General features: G+C 38.6%; 2 protein-coding genes across 4 annotated transcripts in view; one reads left to right on the forward strand and one right to left on the reverse strand.

Moving 5' to 3' along the window:
* The window catches only part of LOC111866323 (cold shock domain-containing protein E1), a 40,480-nt gene extending 28,824 nt beyond the window's left edge, over window positions 1-11,656 (reverse strand). Inside the window, exons 1-5 of one of the 2 annotated variants that reach the window (XM_023855160.2) lie at window positions 11,609-11,656; window positions 10,076-10,976; window positions 1,981-2,160; window positions 1,692-1,891; window positions 885-1,092 (exon numbers count right to left, since the gene is read on the reverse strand). In XM_023855160.2, coding sequence (XP_023710928.1) covers window positions 885-1,092; window positions 1,692-1,891; window positions 1,981-2,160; window positions 10,076-10,543 — 1,056 coding nt within the window. In that variant the 5' untranslated portion in view covers window positions 10,544-10,976; window positions 11,609-11,656. Of the gene's footprint in view, window positions 1-884; window positions 1,096-1,691; window positions 1,892-1,980; window positions 2,161-10,075; window positions 10,977-11,608 lie in introns of both variants that reach the window. The other variant, XM_023855159.2, reaches the window with a different exon arrangement.
* Window positions 11,657-11,692: 36 nt separating this feature from the next.
* LOC111866335 (ataxin-3) overlaps window positions 11,693-17,862 on the forward strand; it is a 16,276-nt gene continuing 10,106 nt past the window's right edge. For both annotated transcript variants that reach the window (XM_023855179.2, XM_023855181.2), the window contains exons 1-3: window positions 11,693-11,748; window positions 12,087-12,251; window positions 15,293-15,429. In XM_023855179.2, coding sequence (XP_023710947.1) covers window positions 11,725-11,748; window positions 12,087-12,251; window positions 15,293-15,429 — 326 coding nt within the window. In that variant the 5' untranslated portion in view covers window positions 11,693-11,724. The remainder of the gene's footprint in view (window positions 11,749-12,086; window positions 12,252-15,292; window positions 15,430-17,862) is intronic.

The raw sequence follows: 17,862 nt of genomic DNA on the forward strand, positions 1-17,862 counted from the left end.
CTAAGTCCCTTGTACTGCGGCCACTTCTGGCCTATTGTATCAGCCCCAGATGACAGGTGAGGGTGATTGTGGAGCAATTGGTGGAATGAAGATTGGCAGGGGAAACTGAAGGACTTGGAGAAAACCTGCCCCTCGCGCCACTTTGTCCACCACAAATCCCACATGCTCAGGCCCAGGATTGAACCCGGGCACCTTGGCGGGAAGCCAGCAACTAACCGTTTGAGCTATGGCGTAGCCCTACAGAAATCATAGTACATATGCTTATAATTTTGTATTAAGATTTTTAATTAAGTTATAAGACATTTAAATTAAAAATAAATTATTAATGTTCTTAATATTTAAAGTCTTGAACTACTGAGGTGTGTCTTCTTTGAAAATGGGAGGAAAACGCTGCCCAGACCTCAGAAGACGGCAAATAACACCCCACTCTCCATTTTTTTTTACCACAGAAGAGGATTACTAGTACACTGATTTAAAGTTTATCAGTCTGACCTCACTATCATACTGCACTCTCAACGGGCTACATGACTGAAACTACTGTGAGCATGATATTCTCTGCTACAGCAAGAACAAATTTCATGCTTAAAATGCTCTCTATACAATTTGTTGTCAGAATCATAAACATATCACAATATTTCCTATGGAATTTTAGAAAATAATTTCTCTATTCAAGAATGGTGCCATTTTAACAACAATACAAATCATGCGTGGATCATATAATTTGCTATACAGTAAGTTAAAGCATCATGGTAATGAAAACACAAATTAGAGAGGAGGGAAACACCAATTCAATATTAAAAAAGAAAAAACTCAGATGCTGTATATTTCCAAATTAAATGCATATGCTTAAAAGAGTATGGGAAATCACACTATGAAGCACTCACATTTCTGGTCTGGATGGTGAATTCCACATCATCATTAAGTCGCAGCTCCTCTTTCATTTTTGCCTCTGAGAAGTGGAAAAAGATCTCCTTAACTACATCAGCTCGTTCGATGAAACCAAAGCTCTCCTTCATGGAGCAGACCACACCTTGGTATTTTACTGGATGTGCAGGGTTCTCCAGCCGAATATGGCAGGCCCCCAGGTTACCACTGCTACACAGACAAAGTGGTCAACCAAAGGAGCGATGCCATACTACTGCATCACACAAACTACATATAAAGAGCAGAATTTTCAACTATGTGAAGTTATAGTCTAGTCCGTAGTCTAGAGGTAACATTCCCACCTCATGACTCACGGTACGTGGGTTCAAACCTGGCGGAGGTCGTGGAATTTTTAAGGGCGGAAAAATTCAGGGAACAAGTCCTCTGGGAGGGACTTCAAGCTGTGGGTCCAGTGTCATAGCTTTATGGCACGTAAAAGAACCTCGTGTCTCAAGGAGGCCTCTGAGCTAAATTATATCGGACATTTACCACATAACAAGAGTCTCTAATGCCTCTGGTAGATGGGGGAAGCATCAGGTACCGCTGAGCCAGTAGAGGCCGAACTCGCTGGCTGAGTCAGGGCTGATGGCACACACCAGTACCGGTAGGGTATAGAGACTGGTAGAACATCAAAGGGGATGTACAATACACTATTAGTCGCAGTGCATGGGGAAACCCACCCCCTCCAACAACAACAACAACAACAACAACACCAACAACAACAACAATAATAATAATAATAATAATATAGATATATTAAACTTTACCGCTGATTGGTGGCTATCTGGAAGCTGACTTTGTCTCCTGAGCACAAGGTAACATTTCCCTCCACATCATCTTTGTTGTAAGGCAGGAAGAAGCACTCTCCACGATTCTCATAACTGATCCGTCCTTGTGTGTCACCACCAGAGCCTTCACTGCGCAATTCTGTTGTTACAGTACCTGTTACTCGTTCTTCACTCAATACCTGAATATGAAATTGTATACAAAATCTTCTAATTTGTAAATAACAAAACCACATCATTATGCCCAAAGAAGAACAAATGTGTCACTTACAACTTCTGGTGCTATTTTTGTTACAGCACTTGCTATTGGTTTTCCAGTCCTCCGGTCATATGTCATCTCAAATTCAACTGGATCCCCAATCTTGAGATGTTCTATATTCCCATTGAATTGACTGAAGTGGAAGAAGAGACGTGCCTGACGCTCACAGCACTGAATGAATCCATAAGAGTGCTGACAAAAACACAATTTAATTTTGAAAACACATTTTGTTTACACTGCAGAGAGTGAACATTTTACAATTAATACAAGGAAGATAACCTAGTAAACTACAGCACATGCAAATACATAGGTCAGATAAAAAGTAGTGGCAACACCTCTATAGTTCTGAAATGACTTTATTACCTGAGGTAAACACACTTACATTCCTGCAATATAATCGCCCCCCCCCCATGTGTACCACCACCTGCAAAATTTGTGGAAGGCATTGTACACCATCAGCGCATCCACTTCTGTTGATGTCCAGCAGTGACCACCCTACAGCATGAATAATCTCCTCTCTTGTGTTGTAACGTGTCCCTCGCAGTGGTTCTTTCATTTTGGCAAAGAGATCATAATCAGACAGACTCATATCGGGTGAGTATGGCGGATGTTGCAGTATCTCCCATCGCCAGCAGTGAAGGAGATCCTTGACAGCGTTGGCAGTATGAGCCCTTGCATTGTCATGAAGGATGATGGGGGTTCGTTGTCAACAAGTGTCGTCGCTTTCTCCTGAGTGCTGGACGAAGATGATTATGCTGGAGACTGCAATAGTGGGCAGTGTTTACTGTCTGTCGTTGAGGTACAATGTGGTGCAGTATCACTCCATCAATGTCGTATGCCACAATGAACATTGCCTTCACATTACTCTGTGTAGGGCACACTTTCTTTGGATGAGGAGAGCCAGGATGCTTCCATTCATTTGATTGTCACTTCAAGTGTGGTTCGTATGAGAGAACCCAAGTTTCGTCCAGACTGACAATCCTTCCAAGGATGTCGTCACCTTCCCTCTGGTACCAGTCCAACAAGTCCTGTGCAATTGCATAATGTTGCCATTGTTGCACCTCAGGCATTTTATGGGGTACGCAACACACTGCAATTTTGCGGTATCCAAGAATATCCTGCAGAATGTGGAGCACGGTTTTGTGATATACGCCTACCTCAGCAGCTAACTCCCGCGCAGCCCATCGACGATCGACATCCAGCAAAGAAACAAGAAGCTGAATTGTGTGGTTGTCAACGTGGGGTCGTCCTGAACAATGGCTGTCCTGAATGGCATCCCTCCCTTCACGGTACAATTTCACCCATCATGCCACTGTGCGATATGGCAAAGCAGCATCATCACATGCTTCTCGCAGTCCCTGATAACAGTTTTGTGCACTACGACCTCATGCAACTTCAATTTTTTTCCAGGAGTGTTGTTATTGTTTTGTAAACATGCTGTTAGGGTGCTTGAACTGGGATCCTGCACTTCAAGATGATGCACAATGCAACTCAATGAAACACAACCAGAGCCACTGACTGCACTACTTCAATTGAACTTCTGCTATCAGCTACAGATGGCACTAGTGCCACCTGACGCACATCTCTCATGTTACAGCAGTGTTGCCACTACTTTTTTATCCAACCCTTGTAATAACAGAAAAATTCACCACTTAGGCAATCAAAAAAGAAGGCACACAGGCAACATTTTAGGGTTAGGAACAATGATTTACCTGGTTTTATGACAAGTTAGCAATTTCTAAAACTTACGAACTCTAAAACGTGCACTTTTATAGAATGGGGGGGGGGGNGGGGAGACAAAGGGTGTAGGTTTTGAATGTAATCTTAAATTTTGTCATTGCATTTTCATGTTTTATGGTAAACCCTGGTATGAAGCATTTTACTGGTCCTTGACAGAAGGAATAACAAAGAAGATGCATCAGCTAAAATTTTAAAATATATCTGGAGTCAGATAATTTTGGAACCCACCCATTGTGATCTCTTACATTAACATCATTTTGAGACAGCTGACATATTAAATCCCTATTTCCTTGTAAGCAACCAGCTCCTGTTACACTGAGAGGTATTTAAGAAGTTGCCTGTATGTAAGCAGTATACATTAACAGGCACAATAAATCAAAAGAACAGAGCACACTTCTATCTGCCCCTTAATCAATGCAATCTCCACATTGGTCAAATGAACTTCCACCACGTTACATCTATGCTGAGGTTGTTACATTCAGACAGCAAAACTCTGATAATCTAAAAATGGAATAAATATAAATAATGGAAATACAGAAAATCTATCTAATTGACTACACTATGATTTTCTTCCACTATCTTCATACAGAATACACACAACTACATAATAACCCTATATAGGAAAACAGAAATGGAAAATTTGACTGTGTATGGCCATATGGAGTGGAAGTCCACATCTTAATACTGTGTGTAGATGGACTATATCATAAATTATAATTCTTACAGTTCATTAAAAACCAAACTGACACATGCAGAACATTATATTTAAGGGCATTAATACACTTTTCCCTAATTCTGTAATGGTCTTCCTTGAAAAGTTGTTATCCAAATGAATAAGAAACTCCATCTTTATGTAACACAAAGATTCATCACCACATTCACGAAAACCCATCACTGGACCCTATCTCAAGCTAGTTCAATGCAATTCACATCTCAAAATCCCCATTTCTCTAATATCTAGTTTAATATCACACTCCCATGTACATGTAGTCAACCCAAGTGTTTTCCTTTGGAGTCTTCAAACCAAAATAGTATACTTAAGAGTATTTCTTGTCTCCCTTACACATGCCACATATCTTGCACACTCCATCCTTTTTTAATGTGTCTTGGGATGATTATGCCAGGGAGCATGAACAACTTAGCAAAGCACACAAATGGACCCTCAGTAAAAAGTGAAGTTATCCCTGGGCCATCAAGACATATGGGGGAGCGGATGTATAGAGCCACACATTCTTGACCTCAGCAACAGCTGAAGGTGAGTGGTCAGCTTCATGCCCCGGCCACTTTACCCTCCTCCCCTCAAGAGTCCCCCGTACATGTTGGACACAAGGCTGGGTAAGGCCCACAGCCAGTCTGAGCGACATGGAGAGGAGAAAAATCAAACACTGACCCCTCGGTCTCATGGACCTTCAGTAAAGAAGCAAATTTAACACACCATGATATCAGTGAATAACTCACTTTATGATTAAAAGTCCATACAGAGCCTACCAACAAGTACCAGAAGAGATTTATTAGCTTACTAACATTTTCTGAATAGTGTAAGTTATGCAGTCATGAATCATGTGAGAATGAGAAATACTGTAAATGATGACACTGAAGGAGATAGTCATGACCTAGTTTACCTTAACATTCAGTTTTCCTGGAAGGACTGAGGAAAACAATACCCTCAGTCAGAATACTGTTCCCAGGCCAAGGTTTGCATTTTCAACCTCCAACATATAAAGGAGTGCTAGTAACTATACTTGGGCATTTGATGGTAGGTCTACAGCTTTCACTGTTCCCCATAACACATACTAAATACGTGGAAATCATTTTTAAGAGGAACAGGCACGCTCACGTGACTGTTCTGCTCTCTGGATTTGACAGTTCTGATGATTACCATGGTCATTAATGTGAAAGAAGCTTCACCCATGGAAGCACAGGCCTTAAAAATTGTCATTAATTTTATTTAACACAAAATTTGCACATTCAACCCTTTTTAAAAAATCAGTATCTTTGATTTCATGCCTCATTTGAATTTTGTAGGCATATAATTTCAACTGCTTATGCACCATATTTTGCATTGTGATTTTGGGGTGTACCAAGTTGCAAGTGATGAGTAATAGATTTCTCTGTATTCGATGCTGTGTGTGTTCAACATCCTCTTTCAAAAAGTGTGGGCCTCCTGGTGACTGTTTCTTATTTCCTTAAATTGAGTAAACAAATGACAAATCAATTTGGAACGTGGAGGTTCTCTTCTCCTTGTCTCCTGAAAATTGTGTTAACATTTATAATGGATCAGAACTTGGCACATTATATGCTGCACTGGGTTTTCTCCCAAACAGTTGCCATCATACTGTGTTCGACACACAATTTTACTGCAACTAAGACCGTAGTGTGCTCACACAAGTGCAGTAGGTGAGGATAAAAAATTCTGAGTTTCGGAACATTTCACAAAAAACCCCATTGATTATATGTTGCAAATTAAACAATATATTAAACTTCAAAACCAACAACTTATTTTCTGATGGCCCTCTAAAATATGTATATTCTGTTACCACTGTTGTCTTACATCTGCCAAACAAATACACCTATTTTTCTAGTTCATCCTTCATTCTAATCACCCAACTGTTGAGCTTAATATTATTCCTCTGCCAATATTTAACAGTGTAACCACCCACCGACGTACAGCTGCCATGACTATTGCTCGAGATGAGTTCTTTATCTCGAGGATACGGGTGCTTCAGATATGGGAAGTGGAACACACTTCAGGGTTCATGAATCCAGAGTCTCCACGACACACTGTGTATTGCAGTCTTAATCTAAAATTTCATATAGTGATCAATCCTTATATTATTCCTCCAAGCTAGCTGCTCCATCACACTTAACCTTTTTACACCAAAATGCCCCCAGCTCACTGATCATACATGCCACTCACAAGCTACCCTCCTGTAACTCCCTTTTCGACTGTCCACCTCCGCTCCTTGTAAACAATTGCCTCTCTTTACAAGTCCTCCAAGCTAGCTGCTCCGTCCATCCTACTCACTACCCCTACTGTAAAACACTTCTCTGTTCTCTGTCTACATTTCAACAACCATCACCCTCAGTTCCCTATAACCGATTGCCCTCTCTTTACAAGTCCACCAGTGGGCATAAAAAAAAAAACAAGAAAATAAAAAGAGAAAGCCAAGGGTCGAGCCTGGCATCTGTCCTACATTTGTATTTTTCGAGATGCCCATAAACNAATGCCCCCAGCTCACTGATCATACATGCCACTCACAAGCTACCCTCCTGTAACTCCCTTTTCGACTGTCCACCTCCGCTCCTTGTAAACAATTGCCTCTCTTTACAAGTCCTCCAAGCTAGCTGCTCCGTCCATCCTACTCACTACCCCTACTGTAAAACACTTCTCTGTTCTCTGTCTACATTTCAACAACCATCACCCTCAGTTCCCTATAACCGATTGCCCTCTCTTTACAAGTCCACCAGTGGGCATAAAAAAAAAAACAAGAAAATAAAAAGAGAAAGCCAAGGGTCGAGCCTGGCATCTGTCCTACATTTGTATTTTTCGAGATGCCCATAAACTTTTTGGGTCTTCAAGGTACATGAGCAGGGAACCCAAAACCCCTCCTGGCTGGTCTCACACAATGTCAGTTAATGGGTTTATGACACTATGAGCAAACAGGCGACATTAGGGACAATACTGACAACCTAAGCCTAAGGATGGTATCTTGCCAGAGGAGCATCTATCAGGGTGTGAAACAATGCCTAAATTGGTCATGCCCTTAATTAAATAATTTTGGCAAGGGACATATGGTTACAACAGTTAGCCACATTATCTTTCCTCTCCTACCATCTCTCTATAACCCCACCTGTGCTCCACCATTTACTGCACAACATGGTATTCCTAATATTCTCTGATAAAATTTACAAATAACCAATTTCATTCTATGTACCAAATATACACCATAATTCTAAATAACAGACCATTCTAGAGTCAATTATCATTTCATAAATGTTCTCCAAAATCTAAACATACTCGTACATATCTGATGTCCTAGCTGAACATTCATCAATATCTATTAACATACAACTGCTTCATGTCATAGTTCTCCTCTTCAATTTTTCCCATCCACCGGTACCATCTGAAGTTGTTTTTAAACAGATTATTTACTTGGCTTGCTCTAAACTTTGACCTTCCATCATCCATCTCTCATCTTTCTCCAAGCTGCCCTCTTAAAGGAAAATTATTTTGGTCTCAGACACATCACACTTCAAACTCCACTCTTTATGGGATTTATAAACTTGATCTATTCTTTTGTGCAAATCATTCACAGTTAAAGATGTCACTGTCAAATCATTGGCATAAAACAACCTTGATAGCTACATCTACAACTTCTGTACTAGGCACATTTCTTACACTTACACTATCAATAATATTGCCTATAAAAATATTAAACACACATGAACTCAAACTGCATCCTTGTCTCACTCCTCTTGTTTGTGTTACAAAATTGGTCACTTCATTCACATCTCACACAAAATTTAAGACCCTCATATACTCAATATACTATAGGAGTGCAGTGTCGGTAACATACTTGTGGATCATCATGTCACTGTTAGCAAGTGACTACATTCTATTTTCAACATACTTTTGAAATAATATGCTTCTGGGAAACATACATACACAGGCTTTTTCTTCCATAATGTTGCTTACACATGTATAATGTACCCTGGCTCTAACAGCAGATGGACTCTACATATTACTAACACACTTTAAGTATTTCTCATCACTCCTTTTGTTCTCATTTTAAACCATAGAGCCTTCCTATGAACTGAATCAAAAGTGCTATCAAAATCTAAAAATTGCCAGTAAATTTTACCTCTTGCCATTGTAACTGCTATTATCTTTCAGACATGTGATACACTGGTAGTCACCACTTGCATCATTTTTTGCCTTTTCCATGAATGCAACACTTCAAAATATCAGCTGTACCTAACATGAATATGAAACACAATCCTGAATGCACTGTCTGAGTGAATAATGAGGGTCGATGGTAGTTTCCACCATTTTACATACCAGTGATGTGGGTTGCCTCTACAGCTGGTCCCTCACTCTTTGTAGATATCTACTTTCAAGAATCAGTCAGACAGTACAGGAAGCAATAAAGGTAATGTTTTCCCTGTGCTTAAATACTAATTAAGCACTAGGCCAGGAAGAAGTATGAGGAAGTGGATGTAAAGCTCCACGTATTCTTGTCCTTGGCACTAGTTGGGAAGTGGGTGGTCAGCTTCACACCCTTGTTACCCCAGAATCCAACGTCTAAATTGGTGGTGAGAAAAATCTGAGAAGTGCTCAGGGAAACAGTAACACTTTGCCACTGAACTTAAGACCAGCCTGGATATAACTCAAAACATCAAAAAGCACAAACTAATATACAAGCTCCATATCTAGTAACCAGTGATAACCACCTGTGCTAATATGCTAGAATAATTTGTGTTAAGACTTAACAGTCTCAAATAACACACAAATTCAGGAACAGATATGAAGTTTAGAATGATCAGTGTTTGATTTGGTCTGTGCAAATAGTTTTGATTAAGCAACAAGTTAAACAGTAATTTGCGTAGTTAGTTGTTCGAGACATCAATAAATCCAGAACTGACATTCACAAGCAAAACAAACTGCATTTTTCTCATATAATTTACTGATAACATCAATAGCTATTTTCTTCAAGTGCCCTAATTTTGTCAAATTCTTCTTGCTCGTACCATTTTCAGACAAATACAAATTATACAGTATGCAGAAAAGATGTAAATCTATTTCTGTGCAAACCACAACTCTAATGCGAAACAGGCAACATACCATACTACTGCGCAAAGAATGGTTACATACGAGTATATGGAAAAGGATCATACTGACACCAGATACTCTGTTCAAGAACCATTTAAAACCACAACAGTCAAATTAACATTTCAGATTAAAAGATATTAAATGTCAACTCCATGGAGTAGAACTGTCACTGGTCCCTGTCCTAAACAATATGCATCTATGTAGGATTTGAGGTTCCCACAGCAGTGGTTATGAAAACTACTATCTTCTGAGGTGTAACACCATGTAGTCCACTGAAAGTCAACTGATGTTTCACAGCAACATACAGCCTCCATTTTCAGGGTTGAAAAATAAGCTGAGCAAGACTATCAATGGACTACACAGTGTTAAAAACCCAGAAGACAGTTACTCTTCATATTCACCTAGCCCACATATCCAATACTATTTCTTTGAGACTCATTTTAATATCATCTGCCTATCTATTCCTAGATCTTCCAAGTTGCCTCTTCCCTCTGTGCTTCCAAACCAACATATTGTATACTGATATTACATACTTACCAATAACTTTTCAATTATGCCAGTTTCACGTGTGCCTTGATTACCAAGAGCAGAATCGTTGTAGCTGGAGCTGGAGTTGCTAGACGAACCAGTAGTATTTACTGAAGGAGATGCTATGGTGTCACCATTATACATGTTGTTGCTGCCTTCAGTTCCTGTGAATGTGCCAATTGGAAACCTCCCACCTCCTCTTGCATTATTTGAGGTGGAATACGAATTGTAATTTGATGCGTAATGGTTACTGGAAGTTGCCTTACTAGTGTATACATTATTAGAAGAGTCCTTTGGAGTTGACGATGCACCTTGATAATGATTATTACTGTTACTGAAAGCTGATCCATTTGGAGAGCTGTGAAAATCTGATGTGGTGGAATTGTTGGGAATCGTCAGAGATTTGAAGTCAAGTATTGCAGTGTCCGAGTTCATGCTTGGCGGCTGGAACGATTTCCACTGAGGATTATTGGACATAGTCTTTGATGAGTTACCTTTGTTTGATTATCTATGTATTTATAAACTTCGGCTTAAGAATGACATATCACAGAACGTTTCTTTGAGTGAAGTAACATCTATGAATGCGGTAGATATAATACAACGTGTAGCCTACTGTAGGCCTTTTATAATGCGGAAATGTACAAAACGTAAAAAAACACAATTGAGGTTTCCTTAGTTTCAGTTCAGCAATCATTAATTCAGTATTGTAATAATTCCAATAATGCCTATGGCAAACATTGATTGCTAGTGAGAAGTCTGAGTCACTTATGTTAATGGAGATCCTAAGTGAGAAATAAAGTTGGCAAAATCCTCAGATGTCTTCAATGCGTGCTGGGTGCGGATTGTGTTTGACTTACTTTTTTAATCCTTGATCGTTGTTTGAAGTTTTCTAATCTAACAAATACACAAACTGAAACCAAAGAAAAACAAGTCAATGTTATGTGCTGTCCATTTTGATAAACATTTCAATCTCAAAATCTGATATACATGCTACATAATACTGAAACAGTATATAACAATTGCCTTGTTAATAATTTTCTTTTGGAAACTTTAATCAAATTAAAAACCATTTCCAAAAGAGAAACAGAATACACTGTTATACGTTCTGATTCACTTTTTTGGGCCAAGAGAATACAAGACACCTCGGGGTAGATCAAAAGTCGTTTACTTTTGTGAGCCAAGAGAATGCAAAACACCTTAGGGTAGAACTAAAGTCGCGTACTTTGACCCACTACTCTTTGGCTTAAAAGTTTCAAGTCACTGATAATTTTAATTAGAGTGTCTTTAAGAGGTATATACTTTAATAAATTAATACGGAAGAAAACATACATTAACTTCAGGTTCAATAAATTTCTTGAAAAGCATACTATGAAAAACTGTATTCAGCCTAATATTTTGGAATACGAATATTTCTGTACATAGAGAATAGATAGTCACAAAATCCTCAAAATAAATTCTTAGATATTATTACATAAACACTACCCATTGCAAATAACAAGTTAACACTGTTATGATTAAATTATTATAAATTAACTGCCTCACCACGACACAGCACAGCACTGACGACATGCCGCCATGTTGAATGTCAACACTCGAACGCAAAATTCAAGAATCCGTAACTTTGTTCCCATTGGTCTTTTAACATATACGTCTGCAATATGGAAGCAATATTCCACGAAAAGGTGTGTAGATAACAAATTTATTGTCATACTGTGTATCAGGTTATAAAGTGCGAAATTAATATTATTTGGAATTTTCAGTGACGATCGCTGTGTTCGTGAATTTCAGTACCCTAATTTTAAAATGAAAATAAATCACACTTGCAGAACACCACTGCACGTCCACTGTGTATTGCATGATATATGGGAGCATGTATTTTTTCGGAAGACCAACAGTTCCCTTATTATGTGAAATATAATACTGTACTTAAGCTTAGTTATTCCTTGCCCAATATTTTCATAAATATGTGCTTTTAATCCTTGTAAATTGAGACTGATAATACACAATTCTCTTCCTTTAGCAAGAGGGTTCACTTTGTGCCCAACATTGCTTGAATGCATTGCTACAAGGATCGTATTTCACACCTGTTGACTTGGCAACCTTAGCACAGCGAATGGATGATGAAGAGAGGATGAGAATGGCAGAATCTGGATTAGACAGTGAAGAGTACAGAAGGTTTTTAGAGGTGATTAGATTTTCCACATAGTTGCATGTATTAGAACGGGAGACCATAGTTATGCAGACATAAGATAGCATCAGATATAAATTTGGAAGTGGGGCACATATTTCTCTCCTTGTTGCACTACTCAAAATATGCTCTTTCCACCACAGGGAAGCATCACCCATTTAGACATTTCTGCAGTACATAAGACTCCTACACTGTCTCCTACCACTTATGTTCTGTTATGTTATATGTCACAAATAAGGTTATTTTTGTTCTTTGTATACCTGTCATGTGATATCCTCAAACATGACACCCACTTGGGAGCATAATCAGGTAATGATAGGTAGTATATTGTTGCATATAACAAGTGTTCATTCCTAGAGGGAAGGCTGGTAACCTGCCATGTCAGAAGTAATTACTTATCTTGTATTCATATAACCAATTTTAAAGTATTTTTTTTATTCTCCCCACTTCACGATTACAATTTTGTGAATCTTAGTAATACTGTCAACACCTGAGGTATGTCAGTCTGTATTCTAATGGGAGGGCTCTCAGGTTTTCCTTTCCTTCTTGCCTGCTTTAATTTTCCTGTGTCATCGACACCATGCCTTTAGTTATCCCTTTCAACTTCTTTTCTTTCCCATATATGTTGACAATTTACCACATTAATCACATATCAGGGTTTGCTGTATCTGTATTGGTAACAATTACTGTTTTTCTAGGTTCATGTATTTTTTTCTATACTGAGGTCCTGTATATTTAGTAAACTTCTGTTTTACCAGCAGGGGCCTTTCCTTTCTCTGTGGTGCTGTTCCATGGTTTGGGGTGAACTTCAAGCATGTGTGTTCCTATGGGAAACTAAAAAGTGATTTTAGTGTCCATGATATGTATACAGTGGCCATCTTGTAGTGCACTCAATTTCACCTGTTACTTCACGACATGTTTCGGCAACATAGTGCCACCATCAGGTGCCCTAATTACGCTAAGCTATTGCATTGCTTGCCATTATATGTCTTTATAAAATTATTTAAAAAGTATTTAAAAAAGTGCGTATTCGTCAACTATAATAAATTGACACACTGTTACTTACGAAAACCCTTCATAGCATTAGATTAAATAACACAGTTATATAACAACACATGGATATAAATTCTGTAGAGTTCAATATTAGAGCTAGACTTCACCTGCAAACATAATTGTCGACTGAGGTTTGAGACACTCATAGCAGTGATTATGAAGATCAATATCCTTAGCAGTGTGGCACCTTGTAATCTGACATGAAGCTACCAATACACTGGAGGAACCTGCCACCTCTTCAGTGTCCCTGAAGTAGTAGTCATCAGACTCCTCCAAAACTTTGGTACCTCTCTACCAGACAACAAGACGCCACATCTCAGATAACAATCACCTAAGTCTCTGTCATGGAATTGTTTTACTAGGGCACACTCCACTGATAACAAGACTTATGAGAGATAAGATGTTCTCACTGCAATGAATATCAAGTTAACAGTCTTCTGGAATGTGACAACATACCCTTCCACAGCCAGGCACAAATATTTCACAGAAACACAATGCCTTCATCTTCCTTCTCGCCTGGATATGGAAGCAGCAGGTTTCTTTAAAATTTCGGTACCTGCTCAGTGTATTACATGGCGTCACATTCTAAAGGACCGTAATCTTATAGCATTCAATGCAGCAGTGAGAGGACAGACCAGATTGCACTAGTAACAGAAATCTCCTACTTACTCTGTGGAGAGAATGTGTCTTATGTGTCTTAATTAAAATGTGTGTGGTTCTTCCACTATGGGGGTCGTTTTCCTTATATTCTGTGTAAACCGTGTCTTGTGATGTGTGTTCCCTTTTTAGCTGCAAGTGTTGTAACATACTACATACCCGCCTACCTAACTAACTAACTAATTAACTCATGGAACTGAGTCCTTGTGAACCTGTCAGTCACTCACCTACTCAAGAATTTTCCAACATTTTATGGAACTTGGAGGTTCGTTACCATGTTCAAAAAGATCTGGTTAGTCCAATCTAAGCCTCCCCATCCTCTTTCTCTCAGATCCATTATAATATTATTTGCCTGCCTATATCTAGGTCTTCCTAGTGGTCTTTTTCCTTCTGGCTTTCCCACCAAAATCTCATATGCATTCCTCTTACCCCAATGTATTCCAAAGAATCCATCCAGTCTGAGGCCCTGTGTAACATTTCATAAGAAAATAAATGTTTTGATTGTGAGGAGTTCTTAGCCCCATGCCAAACACCAAAGCTGAAGGATTACTCCTTTTTGGCTGCCTGCGACTGCTTATTCAATATATTTGCAGCTACCCTACATGTCTAGCAGCTGTCTGCTCCAGCTATAACCCAAGGATACACTGTGCTTTGGTGACAAGGGACCCACTTAACATGGGTGGCTTCCTCTCACTGCGTGTACATGTGTGTCTAGGTGTTAGATGCGCAGGTCCTGGAATGCACTCAAGTACTGCTCCTGCTGTATGAGAGTAGTTGCATTAATTTAATTTTTGTCTTCCCAGAATAATAGTAAGTTTCAACCATAACAATAATGTGGAGAGCACAGATGTGCTATGACTGTGAAAACAAGAGTAGAAAGACTTTATGCAGTATGAAGTCCATATGTGGAAACAGTCAAAGGTACTTAGAACACTGCTTGTATTTTGATTTCCCCGTATGTGTATTATTGTGGCTAAAAAAAATAGGGGTAAAGACTTTTCGATTTGCCTTCGTACAAATCATATGTGTTACCATTTGAGCCAACTTGCTTGATGATGGGATTGTTGAAGCCTCATGTGTGTGTGTGCTGTAACAGTATTGAATGAAAGTGATGGTATATGCCAAGTCCTTATGGAGGTAGTATGTGATGTTGTGTTCTGTTATTGTCTCTTTTCAGCCAGATGTTCCTCAATTCCTCAGTCATCAAGTTTCAGTATTTTTTCTATATGAAGTTTTCCTTCTATAATATTTCAATTTAGTGGTTCTTTCGCTTTTGACCATTGCATTACAGTCAACAGCAATATGCATGTCTTTTCAAATTGTTGCAGCAACCATCTGGAAATTATGATGACAGTGGATATTTTTCAGTACAAGTCATCAGTAGTGCTCTTGAAGTATGGGGATTGGAGTTGATACCCTACAATAGCACTGAACTTAGAGCTTTAGAAGCACAGCAGTGTCCAGAGTGAGTAGCATCAAAAACAGGCTTTTACTTGGTTGGCATTTATCCTTCGTTTCATTATAACATGCATCTCATAATATTAATTTTCATTCATAATCATAGTACCTTAAACTATATTTAAATTATCATTCACAGGTAAATATTTATCATATGTATGCTGTGATTATTGTACATGCACTTACATACCCATGTTTGAATTATGTTAACACTCACAGATCTTTGATATTATTATAACGTGTTATATGTTGTCCATCGCTAAGCAACGAAAACGATGGAAATTGTTAAGTTCCCACAGCGACAAATCAAATACCAACAGGCTGTTATGTAGGAATATCCGTAACAATGAGCATTCACTGTGTAACAACCCAATAAAGGGGCTGTTGCGTAGGAACAGCACAGTCAACAAAAGCGTTTCCCCGGAGATTAAGACAACAGAGGGTTCATTGCATAACAGCTGATGAAACCGAACTGTTGAGAACGCTGTTCTCTATTGAGTCTGAAACTTGCCTATATAAAGGGTTGAATGCATTCACCGAGACAGTGAAGTTCCTGCATCTGTCGAAGACAGTGGAAGTTGAGAGTTGAAAGCTTTGTTTAAGTTGATAGTTTAGGCAGTAATTGTGATACCGCAAGTGACAATAATTGTGACACTGTAAAGTGTGGAAGTGTAAAAATGAAGTACAATAAATATTCGCTACATCCTTGACCAGCGTGAAGTTATTTGTCCTGTCACAGCCAACATGTGACAATATTTTGAAATATGACATAACACTCTGACTTGTTGTTCCCATCCTCTTCCATTTCCTTCTCAGTGTATGGGACAGATATGCCTCTGAACATTATTACTGTCTTGTTATCAGAATTTTATGAGTGGCTTCTAGCTCTTTGCCAGATTTGTCCAGGACCTGAATGAACAAGTACACTAATTTTATATATTTACCTCTGTCACATAACTTAAATGTGGAGCCACAGGATTTGGTATTGTGACATTTTTGTATAGTTAATCATCTTTTTCAGATACAAGGAGTGGGCCCAGTTTTGCCTATTTTGACACATTTAAAATTTGTACAGCCATTTCTTCCTTGGTCTCCCAGTTTCACAATGTTCAGTCGTTTGTAATTCCACACAGTTTCTGCTGGGCTTCTCAACATATGATCTCTCTAGCCTGCTCTGTGAAGCTTGTTTGCTCAAGAATGCTTTGTGCTTTTTATTTTTTCATTTAAATCAGTGTGTAAGTGTGTAACCCACAGTTCATCTCATGAACTGCATTTTAGCTGCTTATCTTGTTATTTGATCTGACCTTATTTGATATACAGTCATAAAATAATGATAGAATGAACCTTGTATAGATTTAACACTACGTATTTCCTTGCATGTTTTTTTCTTTTTACCTAAGGTATGCTTTATAGTGGCACAGAGGAAGCAGAACCTCTTGAGTTTCTCATCCATATCTCACTACTATTTCTGTAATATATTTCACAACTCATGTACTTAAAGGTGCATTTTCAGTTATCTTTCCAGTCATAACAATTCTCACTCTTCCTGGTTCAGCTCCAGAAAATTTTATGTAATTTTTTAGAGGAGGTGATCCGGTTTTGTTTCCAGCAGTCTTGTTTAATTTATAGATAGCTTCTTGTAATTTGTCTTCAGACTTTGTAGTAATCATGTGGTCATCAGTAAGCAGTAAAATAAGATCAGCTCCACCTATGACAAACTATGATTGCATCGTGTTCAGCCACTCATGGATAAGTTCATGTAAATAAACATGGAATAATGCAGGTGAAAGTAGGTACACTTGTTGCACACCTGCATTGATTTCTGCTGTCATTATGCCAACCTTCATAGTCTTGATCTTGATAACATTATTCAAATAGGAATTTCACAGTGCTTTTACAAAATGACATGGCAGGTTCGATTCTGTTGATATCAACCATAAAAGGTTCCTGTTTCCTGAGTCAGATGCCTTCTCAAGATTGGCAGCTGTAAAATGCAATGTGTGGGCAAGTGGAACTCTAGGATATTGCAAAAATAGTCTGAATACCCGTTCTAAATCCATGTTGAGCCTTCAATAAGATTGATTCTGCAATAACACATTATCATTTTGTTACAATTTATGATTTTGTTTTTAACCCTTTGGCGCAGTCATTTAAATTCCGCGGCCGCATCTCCGGCGGTAATATATTCAGCCGGCCATTTAAATTTTGCTCGAAAATGATTTATTCATCTTTGTTCTTAAATTCTATGAGATAGGAACATGAAACTTTCACTAAAATGATCTTAAAAGGTGGTTTTATAACCTTACCTTATAATATGGGCGCCCTGTATCTCGGCAATGGAAGCAGCTTGTTTAGTATTTGAGCAGTGAATGGTACGCCTTGAAGGATGAAACTTTCACTAAAATGATCTTAAAAGATGGTTTTTATAACCTTACCTTAT

This window comes from Cryptotermes secundus, unplaced genomic scaffold (genome assembly GCF_002891405.2).
Source record: "Cryptotermes secundus unplaced genomic scaffold, Csec_1.0 scaffold40, whole genome shotgun sequence".
NCBI classification, from domain to species: Eukaryota; Metazoa; Arthropoda; class Insecta; order Blattodea; family Kalotermitidae; genus Cryptotermes; species Cryptotermes secundus.